Here is a 22,493-nt window from a genome sequence, read left to right as displayed (position 1 = left end):
GCTGTGAAAGTATTGCAATTAGCCTCTTGAGAGAGGGAATGCCTTGTACCACTCTACTGCCACACTTCCAGTTGTTTAAAAGACCAGGATTCATGTGCTCCAAAGGCAGAAATTTACTAGCTCCCTGACTAAGAGAATGAGATAGCTACACTGTGGGAGTAGGAGACAGCATCCACAGAGCTCTGACATGGGAGGCTCCATGGCAGATGGAAAAAACCATATCACTTTACTGATTTAAAACAAATCATTATTTACAGGTAGTAGTTTGGTGACTGATTCTTTAACAAAGTGGCATTTGGAGGTACAGAGCCTATTTGTTTCACAATCAAATTTCCCAAATTAAAAGCAGGAAGCCTGCTAAACAACCAGTGGGGCCCCTGGATGATCGAGATACTAAAGGAGCGCTTAAAGATGATAAAGTCATTGCAGAGAAACTAAATGAATTATCTGCTTCAGTCTTCATGGCCGAGGATGTTAGAGAGATTCCCAAACTTGAGATGTCCTTTGTAGGTGACAAATCTGAAGGAACTGTCACAGATTGAAGTGTCATTAAAGGAGGTTTTGGAATTAATTGATAAACTTAACAGTAACAAGTCACTGGACCAGATGGCATTCACCCAAGAGTTCTGAAAGAACTCAAATGTGAAATTGCGGAACTATTAACTATGGTTTGTAACCTGTCCTTTAAATCAGCTTCTCTACCCAATGACTGGAAGATAGCTAATGTAACACCAATATTTAAAAAGGGCTCTAGAGGTGATCCCAGCAATTACAGACCAGTAAGTCTAACGTCAGTACCAGGCAAATTAGTTGAAACAATAGTTAAGAATAAAATTGTCAGACACATAGAAGAACATAATTTGTTGGGCAAAAGTCAACATGGTTTCTGTAAAGGGAAATCATGTCTTACTAATCTATTAGAGTTCTTTGAAGGGGTCAACAAACATGTGGACAAGGGGGATCCAGTGGACACAGTGTACTTAGATTTCCAGAAAGCCTTTGACAAGGTCCCTCACCAAAGGCTCTTACGTAAATTAAGTTGCTATGGGATAAGAGGGAAGATCCTTTCATGGACTGAGAGCTGGTTAAAAGACAGGGAACAAAGGTTAGGAATAAATGGTAAATTTTCAGAATGGAGAGGGGTAACTAGTAGTGTTCCCCAAGGGTCAGTCCTAGGACTAATCCTATTCAATTTATTCATAAATGATCTGGAGAAAGGGGTAAACAGTGAGGTGGCAAAGTCTGCAGATGATACTAAATTGCTCAAGATGGTTAAGACCAAAGCAGACTGTGAAGAAGTTCAAAAAGATCTCACAAAACTAAGTGATTGGGCAACAAAACGGCAAATTTAAATTTAATGGCATTAGAAAAGGTTCAGAGAAGGGCAACTAAGATGATTAAGGGTTTGGAACGGGTCCCATATGAGGAGAGATTAAAGAGGCTAGGACTTTTCAGCTTGGAAAAGAGGAGACTAAGGGGGGGATATGATAGAGCAGTGGTCCCCAACCTTTCTGTGGGAATAGCATATACCTATTCCCAGAAAACTGTGGTGGGTGCCAGACACCCCGCAGCCAAAATGCCACCAAGAAGCAGCAGCGGCAAGAAGCGCTGCCACCAAAATGCCGCTGAGAAATGGCAGTGCTTCTTGGCGGGCGGGCAGTTCTCCTGCGGCCACGGTTGGCAGTGGCCTTTTGGCAGCACGGTGTCCTGCGGGCGCACACAACTGCCCCAGCAGGCGCCATTGCGCCCACTGGTACTGCGTTGGGGACCCCTGTGATAGAGGTATATAAAATCATGAGTGATGTGGAGAAAGTGAATAAGGAAAAGTTATTTATTTGTTCCCATAATATAAGAACTAGGGGCCACAAATTAAATTAATGGGCAGAAGGTTTAAATAAATAAAAGGAAGTTCTTCTTCACACAGCACACAGTCAACCTGTGGAACTCCTTGCCTGAGAGGTTGTGAAGGCTAGGACTATAACAGGATTTAAAAGAGAACTAGATAAATTCATGGAGGTTAAGTCCATTAATGGCTATTAGCTAGGATGGGTAAGGGATGGTGTCCCTATCCTCTGTTTGTCAGAAGGTGGAGCTGGATGGCAGGAGAGAGATCACTTGATTGTTACCCGTTAGGTTCACTCCATCTGCGGCACCTGGCATTGGCCACTGTCGGCAGACAGGATACTGGGCTGGATGGACCTTTGGTCTGACACAGTATGGCCATTCTTATGTTCTTATGTAAAACAGGAAGCCTCAAAAGCATTTCCAATTCTCTTTGTACATTGCATCATTGATAAGTAAATAAAAATAACCTGGTGAGGATTCCAGTCACTGTCAAAGATAATGACAGTGTCAGCAGCCTGAAGATTCAGGCCCAGGCCTCCCGCCCTTGTGCTCAGCAAGAAGATAAAGTACTGTGACCCAGGCTCATTGAACTTCTTCAGCAGAGCAGCCCGATCCTCTGATTTTGTTGTACCTGAAAAGATATGCAAAGAAATCCCATGACACAGATCTTGTACAGAAGTAATCCGCAAAAGACATAAGCTGATGAGGAAGTCATCATTTGAGGGAGGCAAACCACTTCACTTGCCCTCAGCCATCCCACCTGCACTTCACATTGTGTAGACTCATTACTGCACATGTGCGCTTTGGCCCGCTGCGTAAGTGCTAGACTACTGGACAAAGGTTTCCACAAATAAGCAGTGAATCTAACTATACAACGTATTTCAAAAGGAAGCTTCAACCAATCAGCCAGCATTTCATGGCTATGATAAACATAAATATACATATACAAAATCATACATACTTATCTGTCCTCCCTCCACCACACTCTTTATACATTGCTCAGCTTAGGTTGTAAGCTCTTTGGGACACCTCTCTGTTTTCTACAATGCCTAGTACAATGGAGCCCTGATTTTGATTGAGGCCCTCTGGACATTATTAGAATCTGAATATTAAATAATCATATGAATGCATAAACATATTTATACTAACAATCTCACTGTTTGCCTCAAAACCAAACTAATACCTGAGGTTTACTAATGTTTAAATTTCAAGGTCTAAAGCAACAGTGCACAATGGGATGAAAATCAACCCATGACCAAAGGCCCATATGAAACCCCATGTGCCACTTAAGTGCTTAGCATGCATATACTAAGGTGAATTTCACCAAGCCAAAGTAAATCTTGTGACCACTTTGTATGTTCAATAAGCTTCACTCTTGGTTTCATGCCTGTACATCTCTCTCTGTGCCTGAAACCAAAGAGAGAGGAGGAGAGATTTTTATTTAGTTATCCAATACACACACATGAAGAGGAGAAAATCTGTCCCTCGTAAAGTCACAAACTGTTGACCAAAAACATTTGTCATAAAGAAACACAACGTGGATGTGAACAAGGTGATACAGGAAGAGCGGGGGGAAGGAGAGAAAGATGAGATTTACTTTTGAACCATATTTTAGCCTGCAAGAAGTTTTTTGCCATGGAACTGAAAATGAAGGAAAACTGGAGTTTATAACAACATTAAAAAAAACGAGGAGTACTTATGGCGCCTTAGAGACTAACAAATTTATTTGGGCATAAGCTTTCGTGGGCTAGAGCCCACTTCATCGGATGCATGCAGTGGAAAATACAGTAGGAAGATATATACACACAGAGAACATGAAAAAATGGGTGTTGCCATAGCAACTGTAACGGGACCAATCAATTAAGGTGAGCTATTATCAGCAGGAGGAAAAAAAACCTTTTGTAGCGATAACCAGGATGGCCCATTTCAAACAGTTGACAAGAAGGTGTGAGTAACAGTAGGGGGAAAAATTAGCATGGGGAAATAGTTTTTACTTTGTGTAATGACCCATCCAAACCAGTCAGAGAACATTTCAACCTCTCCAGTCACTCAATTTCAGACCTAAAAGTCAATTCTCCAACAAAAAAAAAAAAACTTCAAAAACAGGCTCCAACAAGAAACTGCAGAATTGGAATTGATTTGCAAACTGGACACCATTAAATTAGCCTTGAATAAAGACAGCCATTCCCCAGAACAGCCAGAAGGAAGCACCACCTGCGGTGAGTGAGTATCCCGTGACACTGTCATTTTGAGGGATGCTGGTGTATAGGGAGGTGACATCCATAATGGAAGGAAGGTGTTATGAGGGAGGTTGTTCACGTTGCCAGGTTTCTGGAGGAAGTTGGTTATGTCCTGGAGGAAGCTGGCCCTTAGTGTGGTGAGTGTTTTGAGAGGGTTTTCTATGAGATATTCCTTCAGTAAGAACGCCATGGCCAGATATAGGTAAGGCTACGATTTAGTCACAGGTATTTTTAGTAAAAGTCATGGACCAGTCACGGGCAATACACAAAAATTCACAGGCTGTGACCGGTCTATGACTTTTACTATAAATAGCCCTGACTAAATCTTAAGGGGGGTGGGGGTCGCTGCTGCGGGGACAGGGAGAAGTGGAGGGGTCGCTGCTGGGGGGTGGAGTGGGGGGAGGCATCCTGGGGGGCTGCTGCTGTCCGGGAGGGGGTAGCCATGGCACCAGCTGCACTGGCCACGTGGGGACCGCTGGCGGTGGCTGCACCGGCCACCGAGGCACTGAAAGGTCCCTTAGAATGTGTGTGCTAAACAACCTGTTCTGCCTCGTATTTACCTGTGACACTTTAAGCACCCTTCCCAGACCTGAAGAAGAGTTCTGTGTAGCTCTAAAGCTCGTCTCGTTCACCAACAGAAGTTGGTGTAATAAAAGATGTTACCTCTCCCACCTTGTCTCTCTAATATGCTGTCTACCACACTGCAAAATGACAGGAATAAGAGGTATTTACACATGTATGTATTTTCAGCAACATTCTAGCATAAGGAAGGATTAATTCTAAAGTAAGTAGTATACAGTGATGTAAAATGTCACAGCTAAGTCTGCTGTCTTGGATGCCCACAGTATTTTGTTGGGTTTTATTATGTCAAAGATAAAACTGAAGTCAACTGCATAGAGAAAGGATAGTCGTGTAGTTAAAAGCACAGAACGGAGTATTGTTCCCAGCTTTGCCCCAGATTTCCTTTGATGCATTCGGCAAGTCAACTTTTGTGCCTCAATTTCCCTATCTGTACAACCAGATAACATTTTCTTACCCAGCAGGGTATCTTGAGGCTATGTTCATTAATGTATCATTAGATGGAAAGTACTAAAGAAGTCCTTGGTATTAATAATACTTACCCCACTTGAGGGATGAAAAGCTTTGAATCAACTTAAAATTTGATAATGTGAGTACCCAAAAGTAACTTGAGCATTGTTGGCATTGTTCGTTATATTTTCCTATAATTGTTATCTTTCTATGGATATTTTATTTGACTGAACACACTGTCCCATTAAATATTAGAGACACAAAATGGGTGAAGTAATCATTCATTGAAATGGTGAGAAGAACAAAAGATACTACATATCACCCATCCACCCTTTAAATCCTGGGCCCAAAATGGCTACAACACTGCATTAAATATTGTCACATTTGACACTGGAAGTAAGGAAGAGCCAACACTCAACTTGTTAGTAAGAGACAGAGGTTGTTACTTCTGCAGAAGGTTGAAGGTCACTCTAAACATCCTGAATACTGTCATGCTGTTGACAAAAAAAGCATCTTTCTAATTTTAAGTTGATTATTATGCATTTCATCCTCTGAGTGGATAAAACAGGCAATTTTTAGTTTTATGTTCTTTTAATACTACTACATTACATTTCTGTAACAGCTTTCATTCAAGGATCATAAAATACTCACAGACATTAACTAATTAACCTTCCCAACTCTCCTGTAAGGTAAAGTTATCTAGGTATCACTTTACCTGTCACAAAAATACAGCAATCCCAGTGGATAAACACGAATGGGCATTTAAAAATATAGAAAGTAATTTCTTCAATTGGAATTTGGCCAGAACAGTGCAGTTAACACCCCTACTCATGAGAAAAATGCCACAGGGACTTCATTTCTGACAAATGGTGCACACCTTCATTTTACATCTTATCTGAAAAACAGTTAATTGGACCAGACCTGATGGATCACTAGATTAACTACATCCTGGTAATGGCCTCAAATATGTTCCAAGTGTGGTATTTTGAGTGCGTACAGACTAAGTATTTTAATTTTTTATTATTAGGTTAGTGAGCAGAGATGCCAGCCAAGACTGAAGCCCTTTTGTGCTGGGTGCTGTACAAACTGTAGCTTACGGTCCAAACAGATAAAACTAAAGAATGGGAGGAGAAAAAGAAGCACAGAGTGGTGAAATGATTTGCCCAAAGTCACACAGCAAGATGGTAGCAGAGCCAGGTAGAGAACCCAAGTCTCCTGAATCCCAGTCCAATGCCCTATCCATTGAATCACACCACCTCCCAGATTATTGTCAGTGCTTTGTTTCCTCTCTCAGCTTACCATCAAGGCGCAGGTAAAGGAAATTTCGAAAAGCAAAATAGTCCTCCATAATGGTCATGAGGGATGTCATTTGACAGAAGAGAAGCACACGGTGATTAGTGGCTCGCAACTTTGGTAGAATACGATCAAGTAGTTCAAACTTCCCTGAGGCCCGATAAAGCTCGGCTCTGTTTAAAAGAAAAATAAAACAATAAAAACGTTAACAAGCCGACTTCTAAAACTGTGTTTCTAATAATGTTGGCAGGTGTTGAGTTGGAGAGATTCCTTTATCCTGCCAAAGCAGAATTAACAGTACTTTTCTCTCTCTAAAATTGTTATTGAATGAATGCCGAGATTCCAATATATGTTTTCTAGAATTTGTTTTAAAAAATTGGAGTGGGGGGAATTATGTGAATTTTTAGAAAAAAAGAAGTTTCCCTTTTTTAAAAATTCAAAGCTCATTAAAATTTCAGTCACATCCAGTATCTTCCTTTATATAAATCCAGTACTTTGACTAATTTTTCTTCAAGCAAGAGACATTTCTTGAGTAGGTAATATAGTTTCATAGGTAAATAAGCGCTTGCTGGATCTGCTTTCAGTCACTGACAAGCCTGGAGCCATAGGTCAAATTCACAGGCAATGTGTAAGGTACTATTAGTCTGTCTCCCTTAGTCATCCTAATAGCAGCATACCAATGTGTAATCAAGCATAAGTCCAAACTGGTGTAATTTACACTCAGAGGAGCTGGAAAAGGGCTGAGGAAGATGTAAGTTAAAAAAGGGGGCAGATTCCTTTAACCTGAACATCCTTTTATTACTAGACTCCTTTTGTCAAGCCCCTCAGCAAGTGAGTTGCAAGTCAGATTCAGCAGGCTGAATCCAGAGTTTATGTAAGAGGGGTTTAAGCTACATGTCAGTAAGAGGGTGAGAGTCTAACTAGAGAACCTAACTTAGGTTAACAGCCACAAGATAGACGAAAATGATACACAACTGCCCTCTAAATGTGCCATATAGCTTTAAAATAAAATTTCCAATTAGGAACTGCATCTTTTTTAAGACTGCAATGCAGACCACAAGTTACCAGGTCTTTTGAGGCCTGCATATTGGCCTGTTGCACACTGGTTTCATCTGCCTCCTAAATAGATAGGAGCTGTGCAAGACAGGAAAAGCCAAATGTCACTCAATGCATAAGCAGGAATCACACATACTTTTTGGGACAGGGAGGGAGTCAAGTGGAGAATGTAAATGAGCTCCCCAACCCTTAGGCAGTAGTAAACCATGTTCTGGGTCTGCTCCTCTGCTGGGGATATGCCAGGCATAAACGTTAGTACGCTCTTTGTGTTACGATAAAGAACAGTTACTTATCCTAGCCCACTGTGACATTGTACTCTGTGTGGATCCTACTGTAGGAGCCCATGCACCTCTTGCAATCAAAACTGGAGTTTTTTTTTAATCGGAGTGTCTGTGAGAGCCACGCTTGCACCCTGTGCTGACTCATGATTCCATACAAGGGCAAAAAGATGCCATCCTCCCTCAATTCTTTGGCAATCCAAAGCCCCTGTTGTTGGAAACTCTGAAAAGCAGGGATGGAGGGTGGGTCATGGGATCCACACTGATTACATCTTGAAGAAACAGTGTAAGTAGTGTAAGTAAACATTCATTCTTCAAGTATGTTTCAGTGTAGATCCAACTGTAGCCAACTGGCAAGAAGTATCTCCTCAGGAAAGTGGGCATCAGGTGTATTAGCTGAACGACGACTGAAATACCGCTCTCCCAAATTTGGCATGCAGCCTGGCTGCCACGGCAAGTGCAGTCTTGAAACCTGGCTGCATGTCAAGTGTTTAACAAAAGTTAGTGGGTTGCTCCATGTAGCTGCCTTGCAGATCTCAAGAAACAGACTGAAGATGCTGCTTCTTGCCCTGATGGAGTACACCTTGATGTGTGGAGGGAAAGGTTCACAAGCCAGTTGATAGCAGGTGGAAATATGTGTGGTCTACTTGTTGCAGAAAATCTCTGCAACAAGATCACTTAGCCTTTTGAAAAGGAGTACTTGTGGCACCTTAGAGACTAACCAATTTATTTGAGCATAAGCTTTCATGAGCTACAGCTCACTTCATCGGATGCGTACTGTGGAAAGTGTAGAAGATCTTTTTATATACACACAAAGCATGAAAAAAGTGGGGTGGGAGGAGGTATTTTTTCATGCTTTGTGTGTATATAAAAAGATCTTCTACACGTCCCACAGTATGCATCCGATGAAGTGAGCTGTAGCTCATGAAAGCTTATGCTCAAATAAATTGGTTAGTCTCTAAGGTGCCACAAGTACTCCTTTTCTTTTTGCGAATACAGACTAACACGGCTGTTACTCTGAAACTTAGCCTTTTGATGCACCAGATATGGCCAGAAAGAAGTGGGGAGACAGCCTGAAAGACTTGGCCCATTGAGGTAACACAGAAATGATCTGGAATTGTCGAAACTATACATTGTTCAGTGCTGTTTTGGCAAAGTATTCAACTGATTCAGGTGGCACTTCCAAGACCACCTTAGGGATGAACTTGGGATGTGATTTCAGCACCACCGTATCCCCAGTAAAGGGCTATTCATAGACTCAGGCCAGAAGGGACTATCACGATCATCGAGCCTGACCTCCTGAACATCACAGGCCACAGAATATCTCCCACCCACTCTTGTTATAGACCCATAACCTCCGCAGAGATACTGAAGTCCTCAAATATTGATTTAAAGACTTTAACTCACAGAGAATCCACCATTTACTCTAGTTCAAACCAGCAAGTGACTCATGCCCCACACTGCAGAGGAAGGCACCAAAAAAACCCAGGGTCTCTGCCAATCTGACCTGGGGGAAAATTCCTTCCCAACCCCATATATGGTGATCAGTTAGAGCCTGAGCATGTGGGCGAGACCCATTAGCCACACACCTGGGAAAGAATTCTCTGTAGTACCACAGAGCCCACCCCACCTAGTGTCCTAGGATGTGTAAGCTATAAAGGCTGACTGTGCAGAGGTGATGGTGACAAGAGAGACCGTTTTGATGGTAAGGTAAGGTGCTGAGCACTTTGACAGTGGTTCAAAGGGAGACTCTAGGAGCTTTAAAAGGACAGCATTGGGGACCCATGGGGGAGTTGGATCTTTGACCAGAGGACAAGTGTGAAGGAGGCGCATAAAGAATTTTGATATCATAGTCTGTCATTAGGTGTCTGCCAGCCAACATCCAAACCATAAGGTACAACAATTGTGGGTCTGGGTGAAGTATCTTACTCTGGTTCTGAAATACTACATCTGGGAAAGCCAGGCGGTAGATGGGACATTTGTAGCAGGTCTGAAAGCCAAAACTGTCTTGGACACCATGGAGCTATCATGATGATCAAAGTCTTGTACTGTCTAATCTTAGCTATTACCTTAGAGACCAGGGGCGTTGGCAGGAAAGCATATATAGTCCTCTAGACCACCATGGAAAGAGGGGTTAGGCTGTGTACCTGGGTTCACTGCTCTCCTGGGACAGATGTTCAGACTAGGGCTGTCAAGCGATTAAAAAAATTAATCATGATTAAAAAAATTTATCGCGATTAATCGCGCTGTAAAACAATAATAGAATACCATTTATATAAATATTTTTGGATGTTTTCCATATTTTCAAGTATATTGATTTCAATTACAACACAGAATACAAAGTGTACAGTGCTCACTTTATATTTATTTTTATTACAAATATTTCCACTGTAAAAATAAAATAGTAATTTTCAATTCACTTAATACAAGTACTGTAGCGCAATCTCTTTATCATGAAAGTTGAACTTACAAATGTAGAGTTATGTACAAAAATAACTGCATTCAAAAATAAAACAATGTAAAACTTTAGAGCCCACAAGTCCACTCAGTCTACTTCTTGTTCAGCCACTCGCTCAGACAAACAAGTTTGTTTACATTTGCAGGAGATAATGCTGCCCGCTTCTTGTTTACATCACCTGAAAGTGAGAACAGGCATTCGCATGGCACTGTTGTAGCCAGCGTCGCCAAAATATTTATGTGTCAGGTGCGTTAGATTCATATGTCCCTTCATGCTTCAACCACCATTCCAGAGGACATGCATCCATGCTAATGATGGGTTCTGCTCGATAACGATCGAAAGCAGTGCAGACCAACGCATGTTCATTTTCATCATCTGAGTCAGATGTCACCAGAGGAGGTTGATTTTCTTTTTTGGTGGTTCAGATTCTGTAGTTTCCGTATCTGACTGTTGCTCTTTTAAGACTTCTGAAAGCATGCTCCACCACCCCATCCCGATCAGATTTTGGAAGGCACTTCAGATTCTTAAATCTTGGGTGGAGTGCTGTAGTTATCTTTAGAAATCTCACATTGGTACCTTCTTTGCGTTTTGTCAAATCTGCAGTGAAAGTGTTCTTAAAATGAAGAACATGCTGGGTCATCATCCGAGACCGTTATAACATGAAATACATGGCAGAATGTGGGTAAAACACAGAGCAGGAGACATACAATTCTCCCCCAAGGAGTTCAGTCACAAATTTAATTAATTAATGCATTATTTTTTTAACAAGCATCATCAGCATGGAAGCATGTCCTCTAGAATGGTGGCAAAGCATGAAGGGGCATACAAATGTTTAGTATATCTGGCACATAAATACTTTGCAATGCTGGCTACCCATGCCATGTGAACATCTGTTCTTACTTTCAGGTGACATTGTAAATAAGAAGTGGGCAGCATTATCTCCCGTAAATGTAAACAAACTTGTTTCTCTTAGCAACTGGCTGTACAAGAAGTAGGACTGAGTGGAGTTGTAGGTTCTAAAGTTTTACATCAGTCTGTTTTTGAGTTCAGTTATGTAACAACAACAACAAAATCTACATTTGTAAGTTGCGCTTTCATGATAAAGAGATTGCACTACGGTACTTAGTAATTTTCAATTCATCTCATACAAGTACCGTAGTGCAATCTCTTTATCATGAAAGCGCAACTTACAAATGTAGATTTTGTTGTTGTTGTTACATAACTGAACTCAAAAACAGACTGATGTAAAACTTTAGAACCTACAACTCCACTCAGTCCTACTTCTTGTACAGCCAGTTGCTAAGAGAAACAAGTTTGTTTACATTTACGGGAGATAATGCTGCCCACTTCTTATTTACAATGTCACCTGAAAGTAAGAACAGATGTTCACATGGCATGGGTAGCCAGCATTGCAAAGTATTTATGTGCCAGATATACTAAACATTTGTATGCCCCTTCATGCTTTGCCACCATTCTAGAGGACATGCTTCCATGCTGATGATGCTTGTTAAAAAAATAATGCATTAATTAATTAAATTTGTGACTGAACTCCTTGGGGGAGAATTGTATGTCTCCTGCTCTGTGTTTTACCCACATTCTGCCATGTATTTCATGTTATAACGGTCTCGGATGATGACCCAGCATGTTCTTCATTTTAAGAACACTTTCACTGCAGATTTGACAAAACGCAAAGAAGGTACCAATGTGAGATTTCTAAAGATAACTACAGCACTCCACCCAAGATTTAAGAATCTGAAGTGCCTTCCAAAATCTGATCGGGATGGGGTGGTGGAGCATGCTTTCAGAAGTCTTAAAAGAGCAACAGTCAGATACGGAAACTACAGAATCTGAACCACCAAAAAAGAAAATCAACCTCCTCTGGTGACATCTGACTCAGATGATGAAAATGAACATGCGTTGGTCTGCACTGCTTTCGATCGTTATCGAGCAGAACCCATCATTAGCATGGATGCATGTCCTCTGGAATGGTGGTTGAAGCATGAAGGGACATATGAATCTAACGCACCTGACACATAAATATTTTGGCGACGCTGGCTACAACAGTGCCATGCGAATGCCTGTTCTCACTTTCAGGTGATGTAAACAAGAAGCGGGCAGCATTATCTCCTGCAAATGTAAACAAACTTGTTTGTCTGAGCGAGTGGCTGAACAAGAAGTAGACTGAGTGGACTTGTGGGCTCTAAAGTTTTACATTGTTTTATTTTTGAATGCAGTTATTTTTGTACATAACTCTACATTTGTAAGTTCAACTTTCATGATAAAGAGATTGCGCTACAGTACTTGTATTAAGTGAATTGAAAATTACTATTTTATTTTTACAGTGGAAATATTTGTAATAAAAATAAATATAAAGTGAGCACAGTACACTTTGTATTCTGTGTTGTAACTGAAATCAGTATATTTGAAAATGTAGAAAAACATCCAAAAAATTTAATAAATTTAAATTGATATTCTATTGTTTAACAGCCCTAGTTCAGATACTTGGTATTGAGCTTTGTGGTGAACAAGTCTATGACACAAGTCTGCCCCAGATGTAATACTGGGTTTAGAATGGTTTTCAGTATCAACCATTTGTAGTTGGATGCCGTATGCCCGCTCAGGAAGTCTGCTAGGTCATTGCTGACCCCTGAAAGATGTAGAACTGTTGGGATCACTCTGTGTTGACACCATGCCCAAAGTTTAATGACTTCCTGGCAAAGAGGGGGACAATCGAGCACCCCTTCCTTGTTTGTATATTGCATCCCAAGTGTGCTGCCAAGATTTGCATCACGGAGTTTCACAGATGCGCAGGAATGCTATGCAGGCCAGTCTGATGGCTCTACATGGAAACATCATGGAGAAGAGTTTTCAGATCATCCCAAGACCATGTGTCTTGCATCTGCAGATTGTTCTGGTGGACACCCCAGCCCGTCCTTGATGAGTCCCTGACAAGAGTCATTGTTGGGGAGGGGATTGAGAACTATGCCCCTTTTCTCAGGTTCACCAGGTCTAACCATCAAGCAACGTCCCACAGAACTTGAGGATACACTGTGATCCTCCTGTTCACATGATGTCTGAACGGGGTGTCTACAGACCTCAGTCACAGCTGTGAAGTCCCTATACGAACTCAGTCAAGTGGTGTTGCATACGTGCATGCTGACATGTGACCTAAAAGTCCCAGACACAAGCTTATTGCTGTCAGTGGACTTGTATGTAGGTCGTTCACCACTGGTTGTCCTCTGGCAGGTAGACTCTTGCCAATCTGGACTCTATTAAAAGCCTCAATGAACTCTAGTGCCTGTGATGCTGTGAGAGACAATTTATCATAGTTTACAAGGAGTCCTAGTTAAGAGAACAGGGACAATATATACTGTAAGCCTGTCAGTTTCCTGAACCTGCCCTGATCAGCCAGCCATCCAGGTATGGGTAGGTGTGGATACCCTGTCTTCTTAAAGGCACTGCCACTACCGCCAGGTATTTCGTGAACATTCTCAGTGTAGCGTAGACTCCAAAGGGTAGAACCATGTACTGATTCCCAGTGGACCCAACCATGATTTTATGTACTTCCTGTGGCCAGGGTGGATAACTATGTGGAAGTATTCATGCTGCAAATCAAGAGCCAAAAACCAGTCTTGAGCTTCAAAAGATGGAATGAAGGAGGCAAGTGTTCCCGTCCTGAAACTGAGACAGTGTATGATCTCTAACACCCATCTGTGTGATGTCAGGGCAGACCACACTCAGTTGAATGGAGTGAGGTGGCTTCTGAAGGTCATGCTCTCTCGACTGGGACTAATGTGGCACTCTACCATTTTGTCAAATTTGCTGATGCATCAAAGTAGTGAAGTGTGTTGCCAAGGAAAAGAGAGGCTGGCACCTCTTGTTTGGATCTCAGATGCTTTTTGGCATCATATTCTGTCTGTTTGGGATGGTAAGACAGTGTGCATTGTCTCATTTGAGGTGAAGGGCAACAGGGAGCCAAGGTGTAAACCCCCAGAGTGCAGGATAGCTTTGGAGTCCTTCAGCCCATACAGAGCACTGTCTGTCCTCTCACTTCACAGCTGTCAGCCCTCCAAAGGCAAGTCCTCAATCATGGCCCACATATCTCTCATGATGCCCAATGCTTGGAGTCACAATGCTCAGCACATGATCACCAGAAATGGCTGGTATCCAATATTTTCATCATCACCTGCAAAGACATCTTGACACTAACTGGCCTTCCTTAATTATGTCCAAGCATCTTTCTGCTGTCATGAGGGAGCTTTGTGAGGAGGCATGTTAGCCAAATATGACTTCTAACATGGGACAAGGTAACACGGTGTGGCAGTTAGCATACATCCATAGCAAAGCTGAGGAGTACAACATCCTCTCAAACAGATCAAATTGTTAGGGTTCCTTGCCTTATGTGTGTTTTTGCTTGACCTTGACTTCTCTTGCATGATCAGTACAACTAAGGAGCCCCAGTTGGGATGAGTGTAGAACTCAACCTCAAAGTGTGTACCTGGTATCTCTTCTCAACTCATTTCACCATGGTGTTACTTCAGCTGATATCTGCCAGAAGGATCTGTCTGAATCAAGCAGTTCTTTAATAGGGAGGATCGTCCTAGCTGGACCAGAGGCTGACAAGACGTCTAACAGCTTATGAAATTTCTCCGGGATGATCCATGCCTCAATCTCCAGAGTTTCAGTAAACTTCACAAGGAGCTAATGAAATGCTTTAAAGTTGTCTTGCACCGGTACCAAGGATGCCACCCCATCTGTTGATGAAGAGCAGATATACTTCAGTGTGAGACGGGGCATTGATGTTGCTCTGCGCCTGCATCTGGCTCTTCCTGGTAGAGAGGAGCCTGTGGTAGGGATATCACTAGGGAGAGAGATATTCCTTTTCCTCCATGCCTACAATGGCAAGCTACCCCTTCCCTCTGCCCCCACAGTAGGGCCATGCTGGCATACCATAGGAGTATGGTTGATTTGCTGGGTGTCGGCCAGTCAGTGCCAACCTCAATGGACTGATCAAAGTAGAGATCTGCAGGAGAAGCCTGCAGGGTTGTGGACCTCAAGGGAGAGGGCTCTCTTCTTGATGATGGGATGAATGTGTCCCGGTGATGTGAGGAGTAAACCCCTTCCTGGGGTCGTTCCAACATGTAAGGTGCTCTTGGTGGGAGAGTCTGTATGGATGCAGGTGACTCAGTACCACTGGTGGGTCACATTCAGCTGCAGTCCTATCCCCTCCATGAGGCTGGGGTCAAGGCTAAGGACTGCATCGTTGGTACTATTGGAGTTTGCTGCATCACAAGCTGCTCCTTCCCCGAGCCCTCAATACCGGGCAAGGATTGGTAGACTCCTCCCCAGAGGCTTTGATATTTGCTCTTATGAAAGGATACTGAGCTCCTTCTCAACCTTCTGCTTTAAGCAGTCCTCTCTGTGACTGACTTCAACACCAGAGGTGTTCGTTCTGGCTTCAACATTAATGTTGATCAACTTTGATGTTGGGACATTCCTCGATGCCGTCTTCTCTGTGATAGTATGAGACACTGCCTAGCAGCTCGATGGCACGTTCGATGATGCTGGCTTCTCCACTAGTAGGGTTCTGGAACTCATTTCCTCAGGGTCTGATGAGACATGCATGGATTGTTCCAGAAGATGGGGTTTCAACCTTGCATCTCGTGATTTCTGTGTAGGCACCTGCTCAGAATATGCAATTCCCTCAGGCAGAAGAGATATCTACCGTGTCCATTCCTCAGGGGTATTAGACCACTGCAGCATGGACAAGTTTTGAAGCTGGCAGGTTTTAAATCGGTCATAATAAGGAGTTCTGCACAGTGGGGTATGACCAGTAGAGTTTGGTCTAGATAGGTTGGATCAGTTCATGGCAGTGGCACATAGTAGATTAGAAGTGGTTCTGAAGACTTTGGAAGATACCAAAGAAGTTTAGCCTGAGCTAAGAACTAGTGGGTTGCACTTTTGCCAGGTCCTGTCTTTCTGCCATGGATGGTAAGAAAACTGAGGGAGGGTTATGGCTGCCCCACTGTTCATGCTCTCATATAGAAGCACAAGGAGGGACAGTGTACATGGACTTTGAAAACTCATGGCGATCGGAGGAGGTCCCGGAAGACTGGAAAAAGGCTAATGTAGTACCCATCTTTAAAAAAGGGAAGGAGGAGGATCCGGGGAAACTACAGGCCAGTCAGCCTCACCTCAGTCCCTGGAAAAATCATGGAGCAGGTCCTCAAGGAATCAATTCTGAAGCACTTAGAGAAGAGGAAAGTGATCAGGAACAGTCAGCATGGATTCACCAAGGGCAAGTCATGCCTGACTAACCTAATTGCCTTCTATGACGAGATAACTGTCTCTGTGGAGGAGGGGAAAGCAGTCGATGTGTTATTCCTTGATTTACGCAAAGCTTTTGATACGGTCTCCCACAGTATTCTTGCCAGCAAGTTAAAGAAGTATCGGCTGGATGAATGGACTATAAGGTGGATAAAAAGCTGGCTAGAACGTTGGACTCAAAGGGTAATGATCAATGGCTCCATGTCTAGTTGGCAGCCGGTATCAAGCGGAGTGCCCCAAGGGTCGGTCCTGGGGCTGGTTTATCATTCATGATCTGGAGGATGGTGTGGACTGCACCCTCAGCAAGTTTGCAGATGACACTAAACTGGGAGGAGTGGTAGATACACTGGGGGGTATGGATAGGATACAGAGGGACCTAGACAAATTAGAGGAAGAATCCCATGCATTGCTACAGACTAGGGACCGAATGGGTAGGCAGCAGTTCTGCAGAGAAGGACCTAGGGGTTACAGTGGACGAGAAGCTCGATATGAGTTAACAGCATGCCCTTGTTGCCAAGAAGGCTAACAGCATTTTGGGCTGTATAAGTAGGTGCATTGCCAGCAGATCAAGGGACGTGATCATTCCCCTCTGTTTGACATTGGTGAGGCCTCATCTGGAGTACTGTGTCCAGTTTTGGGCCCCACACTACAAGAAGGATGTGGAAAAATTGGAAAGCGTCCAGCAGAAGGCAACAAAAATTTTTAGGGGGCTGTAGCACATGATTTATGAGGAGAGGCTGAAGGAACTGGGATTGTTTAGTCTGCAGAAGAGAAGAATGAGGGGGGATTTGATAGCTGCTTTCAACTATCTGAAGGGAGGTTCCAAAGAGGACGGATCTAGACTGTTCTCAGTGGTAGCAGATGACAGAACGAGGAGTAATGGTCTCAAGTTACAGTGGGGGAGGTTTAGGTTGGATGTTAGGAAAAACTTTTTCACTAGGGGGGTGGCGAAGCACTGCAATGCGTTACCTAGGGAGGCGGTGGAATCTCCTTCCTTAGAGGTTTTCAAGGTCAGGCTTGACAAAGCCCTGGCTGGGATGAATTAGTTGGGGATTGGTCCTGCTTTGAGCAGGGGGTTGGACGAGATGACCTCCTGAGGTCCCTTCCAACCCTGATATTCTATGATTCTATGCTATTAAAAAAACTCCTATCTCACATTCATGAGGCATACGCACAACCAGAGTAGATCCAGACTGACACAAACTCAAAGAAGAATGTTTGTAAACAGATACAGCAGGGAGCAGAAATCCTTTCCACCCTACTCAATCCTTGGGATTTTAGTGGAGGAAGCGATCCTACTCCCAATCACTTGTCTGAAGTCAATGGAAATCACACACACTCATTGCCATGAGCCGCTCCTCTTAATCATTTGCCAGGCTAAACTCCATCAAGTACCCAGCCACTGGAAGTTATCTGCAAAACACGAGGCTCCTTTAAAAAGTCAGCCAAGGAAAAACCTGCTCCTTATTTAGATGTTGGAGTAGACATTGAGCCTGCCCTAATAGTCACAAAAGCCCGATTGGAGCCTGGGAAGTCTCTAGTTACTACACGAGTACCAAAGCAGCTTTAAATTGCTGCTTCCAAGAAGGAAGCATCCCTTTGGAATAAGCAGCAGCCTCTGAGACTGCATAACTGCAGATGATGTGAAGAACCATTTAGAGTACAGAGAAAGTTTTTAATTGATTAGGGTCTATAAAATACATTACTTCTAACTGTAAGATTGAATTTGTTTTGCAAACTGCTTAGTTTTGATAACATGACTATTGAAACTAACACAGCATCCTGCCCAATGGCTTCATTACAAATATACAATGAAGAAAAAAAAAAAAGGATTTACCCATTGATAACACCACTTGAATAGCCCAAGTGTTCAGCAAAGGACTCCTGCAAATAATATAAGTGGATTATTAGACACTGAGATTATACTGTAATCCAAAAACAGCACTATAATTATCTGTTGAATGCTAGGGTTCAAGTCTCATTACCACTCACACACCTTGAAGTCAGCCTTATGGTACAAGTGCGCTGTTATTTTCCACTGTTGCTTAAAATGCATGGCCTGTAGGAATGATTTCCCTCAGTGTGCACTTTACCAGATTACAACTACAGTAGAATTTAATTTGCACTAATTACTGGGAGACTCATTTGGAAATTACTGAATTTTGTGAATTAGCAAGTGAGCAAACAAAAAAACCCAAAATGATAATGTATCGACAAGATGTACTTTGTTCATTTACTTTGTGAACTGTAGCTTTATTTTAGTTATTTAGAATAATACTTCATAACGTACTAGTACATTTATGTTTTGTAAAAACAACAAAGGTGCAGTAATGAGACACCTTATTGCTGCACTCCTATTAAATTTTTGCCAAACAATGGGGAAAGACCACCTTTTTTGGTGTGCCTTATGAAGGATTAGTAGAGTAGAATTAGTGAGGTTCCAGAGTAAGGGCATTTAAAACCAAAATTTATATTTCATGTTTTAGGCAAGTTTACATATACACGACATATAACTAATGGAATGAAGTCTTGGAGTCATGTTGAACACAGAAATTCCCCCTAAGAAGATGATAGTCCCCAAAAGAACAAGCCCCTCATAAGTCATTTAAAGATGCAGCTGAAAATCTGGTGACTCCTCTCTTCCCAGTTATACTGCTGATAGGCATGCTGTTGAATCCACATCCACCTATGATGTTATGCCTACACAATCATGTGTGAAAAGAAATCCAGAGAGGAGGAAAAATTGGGCGGACAGATGGACATTTGGCCCTCTGGCTAAGAGCACTTAATTTTGTACCGTGCAAAAATTGGGCTGTAATATATATATTGGCCTTCACAATCACATTTTTAAGGAACTAGCCAGAGCTCGGAAACTGAATCCTGCCAGGCAGATATACCATATACATACAGGTCCCCGACTGTTTTTATTTCTCTCAACTAATAAAGCTGAGATCTGCAAGAACTCTAAAGTTAAGAGGACTCTAAGGACACTGTAGAAATACTGCCCAGCCATAGCAGTAACCAAATGAGTACATTCCCCAAACTTGCCACTTCCAGAACAAGTGACAGTGGCAGGGACTTCCCCTACCACATATGCCTCAAAATTAAGAGAGAAGAGTGTATTTATTCAGTAGTAAGTACCAAATTTTAGAAAGTTTCAGAACCACTCCTCCTTTAGTAAATTGCAAAGAATACATAAAAATTAAGACTTGAATATGGCTTTGGTTAGATTTTCATACATATGTAATCCTCTAACCCTGGTTTTCTATCACATTAGCCATTTATACAGAAAAGACCAAGCAAACTGAACATGACAGCCTTACCTCAATATGCTGAAACATATATGGGTGATTGCATATCTTTCTCAATTGCATGATAGTGTTCATAAGAGTTTTTGCCCCACCTTTTCCCTAAAGGAGGAAAAAATACAAGTCAAATGGCAAAACTGAATTGCTAGTTAATTGAAGACTGTTTAAAATCTGAATTTTTAGGGGGGCATTCTATATTTCTACACCAAAGTTGAAGGCCATCTTGTGCAATGAAATGTCAGAGTTGCACAGGAAACTCCCTGAAGAAGCTATATAGTAAAATGAAGTTGGTTGTCCCCTCAAGTCCATGTGCAACCTCCATTATCAGAGGGGGTGTGGTCTAAAAGAAAAAGGTATGGAAGACTTGAAAGCCATGGAAGTGTAAGCCATGGAAGTGTACTGGGGCCTGGGGTTTGTATCTAATTACAGCGGTCATATTGGGAGGCAATGTTTGTCTGCCATCTAGATTTATGAGGCCACAGACTATGTGATGTCTAAACCCTACAAGTAGGGCATGATTCTGTTCAGCTGTTTCTCATTTCTGCAGTGCCTTCCTTTGGCAGTTACCTGAATCTATCTGTTTCTCTGTCAACCACAAGAACACCACATGGTTCTAAGAAGCTAAAATGTTCTAGAAGTAGCTAATAAGGGATGATGAGTCTTGGGTGGGGAAGGGAAACTAGAACTGGAAATTGGAGTGGGGAGATAGCACTGACTGGACAAGAAGCCTGGGAACCAGGTGGGAAGCAGGAGGATTTAGAGACTCTAGAGGGTGAGAATAGGACTTTTGGTGTGCTTTTCAGCACTTTTGATAAATAACCTGATGCAGCCCATGGTGCCACAATCCCAGTTATTTTACTCAGGATTCCCTATTCGGTTTTAGCCATTGAGGGAGGTTTTGTAACACTGCACCCAGAAATGCATCTTTACAATTATATATCAAACACAAGGTTAGGTTTTGCATTGTGACCGGAGAACAAAGACTTTTTTTTTTTTTTTTTTTTTGCACAAACATTTCAGTTGTGGGCAAATTCTTTTCCCAACTGACACATCTGCAGTAGGATATCCCAAAAAGTTTACTTATTTTTTTAATAAGCAGGCTGGTGTTGGCAGTCATACATTCAGTAAACACACCGCCATAATGTATTGTTGTTAAGTATTATAGTTCCCGTTGTACCTTCTTGTCTTTCTCGGAGCCATCTGTGAGGAGGATTCCCTTCGCTTGCATATGGCGGTAGAGAATCTTCTGAAGAGCTGACATGTCGCATTTGATCACATATTCAACCTAGTGTGAAAAATAACAGTAAGTAAATGGAGCACAGAGTTTTGCCAGGCTATAATAATGTTAGGATGATTTAACTGCAGGTCTTTCCCCTCATAGGAACACCTATATCCCAGCAACATCTTACATCTCCCAGGGAGAAAGAGAGAATTGCAAAGTGGTCACCCACACTCTTGGAATCCAGATCCACTCATTTTAATGGTTGTCTCCAAAGTTTCTTTGGGTTCCCTGTCTGCTGTAAATTGTTTGGTCTCTCTGAGCATGAGAATTCAATGATGTTCAGCAAAGAAGCCAAAAAGAGAGATTTTTATATTTTCTCTTTTTATAATTGTATAAGGGCTCTCAAAATGGAAGGCCAATAACTTGTGAATTTTCTTTATTACACTTGCGAAATATTTTTAAAAGATCAGTTGTGGTTGTATACCTGTCACAAAACAAATGAGATTCACATTCAGCCCTAAGTATAATGCCATTTAAGAATGTTTGGATGGAAATATGTATTTTCTTTTCTAAACAGACAGGTAAGAATGAGAGAACTGTTCGCAATTATAGTAAAGTGTGGTGTAAACCCAAAAATTCAACTCAGGTAACACTGGCTGAACTAACTCGTCTTTAGTTTGTTCTGATCATGTATCAGTATCAAAGCCAGTAATACAGATAGGTCTTTTTTCCTATATAATTTTAAACACATACACTTTTCTACAAAATAACTCATGCATAAAATCTGGCTTGGTATATGCTCTCTGTGTTTTTAATAATTAGACTAAAAATCATAATATGCACTCAAAGCCATATTAATGGCTAGAAATCTTGCAGGATGTGATTAAAAGTAAATCAGCAAGCCACCTAACGTTTAATAAACTGATTAAAATATGATTGGATTATTTTCAGCTCAGAGGATCAGGAGGATGAGGTCACAGATGAGAGGGAGCTTCCTTACCAAGAACCTGTCAGACAAGATGGAACTGTCAATAGCCATCTTGTGTCAACAATTCCAATGCACCACACTGGACTTGAAAACTTTTTTTTTTTTTTTTTTTAAATAGGGGGATACAACCACAACTCCCCTAAACAAACACAGTTAAGCATTTTATCAATCCCTCTTTTTTAATAAAGCTACCGAATACAGTGGCTCTCGCTGACAGTCAACGGGGAGAAATCTGAACTACAACAAAAATGTAAATAATGGGATTGTACTGGTAGCAATTCAGTCAAGTCTCAAATCTGAGTATGTTCCAAGCTAAAATTAATCAAAAATGTTGCAAAGGGGGCTGGTATGAACACTGTATGTTGGGAGGGAGGAAGGCATAATAGCAATAATGTTCACAACACTTAATTAAAGGTGTGTATTATATGCCCCTTTCATTAAATAAATTG

The 22,493-nt window shown here is 41.9% G+C and overlaps 1 protein-coding gene across 5 annotated transcripts in view; it reads right to left on the bottom strand.

The window, feature by feature from the left end:
- Positions 1-22,493, bottom strand: part of SMARCA2 (SWI/SNF related BAF chromatin remodeling complex subunit ATPase 2) — a 185,870-nt gene that overhangs the window by 75,015 nt on the left and 88,362 nt on the right. For all 5 annotated transcript variants that reach the window (XM_077817613.1, XM_077817615.1, XM_077817618.1 and 2 more), the window contains 5 exons: positions 21,012-21,119; positions 19,850-19,936; positions 18,364-18,410; positions 6,414-6,580; positions 2,313-2,476 (listed from right to left, as the gene is read on the bottom strand). In XM_077817613.1, the coding sequence (XP_077673739.1) occupies positions 2,313-2,476; positions 6,414-6,580; positions 18,364-18,410; positions 19,850-19,936; positions 21,012-21,119 (573 nt within the window). The remainder of the gene's footprint in view (positions 1-2,312; positions 2,477-6,413; positions 6,581-18,363; positions 18,411-19,849; positions 19,937-21,011; positions 21,120-22,493) is intronic.

This window comes from Eretmochelys imbricata, chromosome 5, assembly GCF_965152235.1.
Source record: "Eretmochelys imbricata isolate rEreImb1 chromosome 5, rEreImb1.hap1, whole genome shotgun sequence".
Lineage (NCBI taxonomy): Eukaryota > Metazoa > Chordata > Testudines > Cheloniidae > Eretmochelys > Eretmochelys imbricata.
This window is presented reverse-complemented; position numbering and strand designations above follow the sequence as displayed.